We start from the raw sequence: 2,321 nt of genomic DNA on the forward strand, positions 1-2,321 counted from the left end.
ATTGAGGGTAAACTTATTAGAAAAGGACAGAAATTAATATTAAATATTATTCTATTTATTTATTATGTATTAGAGTGGCAAGAAGATATGAATCCGCCAGTTCATTCAACGCCACGTACGTATATTTGCCCTTATTCACCGGGATTCATTATTTCCTATATTTCTGTCAACCAAAACCATTTGTTGCTTTTTACTTTTTTTGATCAAGATTTATTAAACATGACGGTGGTAAATTAACAACAAACATAATGATATTGCAAATTTCAGGTACAGACTGTGCTAAACGTCCAGTTGATGAATATTTTCAGGAAGAGTATTCCGAAATATCTGGTATATCTTTTGTCATCTGTTTGATGCTTGGAATATGTTACTAAAGATTTGACACTTTTTAAAATCTATTTCCCAACAGCTACAAGTCAATCACTCTTAAAATATATACAACAAATTAGATTTGACGATTCATTCGAGTTGGGCTATTCTGATCCTTCTGTAAGTTTTACCCACACCTTTCTTGCAAGTTCGTTGTTTTGAAGACATTGTTCGTCACACTGTTGTTTAATTTTTAGTTTTCTTATGCAAGAACGGATCAAGATGAAAACATTGTGAGGGATTTTAAGCTATGTGGACTTCAACAAAGCGGTGTCAGTTTCAGTTATCGACAAATGGTCTATGGCGCACTTCTACGGGTAAAATGAAAGGAAAAAATACTGATTCCCCTCCCAAGGATAAAGTATTATATTCGCAAATTTCTTCCCATTGAAGGTGCAAGTCGCGTCAGATACTTCAACAGAAGCCTTGCACCTCGCCATAGCCTACGCGGACCGATACACCTGGCTTCAAACAACATATCCCTTAGGGTTCGAGTCAATGGCACATGGAGCTTTGTGGTTGGCGGTTAAGGTCTTGACACCCGAGACACCCATCATAGGCCCATTAATGGAAGTCATGGCTTCAGAACGCTTCACTGTGGAAGAGGTCTCTGCACCGCCCTTTCTAACCTATCCTTACCACTACCGACGCAGTGACAATCCTCACAACTGGTTTGACTTTTGTAGATAGAAGACTGGGCGGAACAATTGCGACTTATCCTCGGTCCCGATCTTCACTATCCAACTCCACACTCCTACCTCGATAAATTCCTGGCAAAGTGTGGCGACTTTCCACCCTGTCACATCAAATTAGTAATCTTAATTCTTTTACCGATTTTTTTGGGCCTTAAATACATGAGTACGAATTTCTAATTTCAATTTTCTCCAGTTTACTACGATTTGTTACTACCTACTTGACTTGGGGCTGATGGAGTACGATTTAGCCCGACGACCGGCGTATTTGCGTTGTGCAGCCGTAGTCTACGTCCTTCGTCGCCTACTTCGATGCACCGGCTATGTTTTGGGTGGATCACCTTCTTATCACCAATATGATATGTTGAATTATTGGCCAATGGAAGTAGAAAGATACTCGCGATGCAAGGAGGATCGAGATCTCTACGAAACTGCCCTCGCATATGCCAAGTTAATGGAAGAGGCCAAGAAATATCAATACCAAGGCTCGCAAATTCCTCTCATTCTCTTGGTAATTTTTATACACTCAATTGATAATATTCTCGTTGTATTAACTTCTAATCAATTTACTTACATTAAGACCGTGTTTCTTCATACACACCGAGGTTCAGGATAAGGGAAACTAAATGATAAAGTCCGCATTCCACCTTATATTATTAATCAGTGATTTTTTGACACCTCGCTTACATTCAGCCTATAATTGAAAAATACATGGATTGGGCGTACAGCCGAGTGGCTGCTAATGCCCTGGTGACGAACTTTGACCTCGAAGAAGTTATGTGCCCAAACGGAGCGGAAGAAATGACTCCCCTCCTCCGAGAGCCAAAATAAAAATAAAAAGTAAACAATTTCACAACTCTCTTCTTTTGCAATCAAAAATGGTGAACAATCATTTACCTCTTCATCAGTACCTGGAAAATGAGGTATAGCTTTATCCTTATATTTCATTTAATTCAAATAAACCTCTTGCCAAATGCGTATCTTATACTCCTGGTGATAAATTGGGGTGTCACGGCAAAGTGACTTACGGCCATGAAGCACATCGCCAATTGTTCCACGAACAGACAAGTCAAAGTCGCGTTGGAGAGGTAGCTGGAGCACTTCATCTCTGTTTCCTTCACTCGCCATATGCTCAATTCTAACCAATGCATACTGAGGGCTTTCCACTCCTGCTTCCATTCCATCTCCACTTATTGAAGAGGGCGATTTGCTTTGCGGTACCACGTAGGCGCCGTGTGATTACCATCAGGCAGTTGGAAT

The 2,321-nt window shown here is 40.2% G+C and overlaps 1 protein-coding gene across 1 annotated transcript; it reads left to right on the forward strand. All coding sequences in view use genetic code 11, as the record gives it.

The window, feature by feature from the left end:
- Positions 1-87: 87 nt before the first annotated feature.
- On the forward strand, positions 88-1,892 carry EGR_10574 (G2/mitotic-specific cyclin cig2; the record flags this gene model as incomplete). The annotated part of the gene is made up of 8 exons (XM_024499823.1): positions 88-115; positions 268-330; positions 410-489; positions 567-686; positions 763-975; positions 1,056-1,181; positions 1,258-1,572; positions 1,755-1,892. The coding sequence occupies 8 exons, from the start codon at positions 88-90 to the stop codon at positions 1,890-1,892; spliced, it is 1,083 nt and encodes a 360-aa protein (XP_024345757.1).
- Between the last annotated feature and the right edge of the window lie 429 nt (positions 1,893-2,321).

Source organism: Echinococcus granulosus, assembly GCF_000524195.1.
Source record: "Echinococcus granulosus chromosome Unknown EG_S00236, whole genome shotgun sequence".
Taxonomy (NCBI): domain Eukaryota; kingdom Metazoa; phylum Platyhelminthes; class Cestoda; order Cyclophyllidea; family Taeniidae; genus Echinococcus; species Echinococcus granulosus.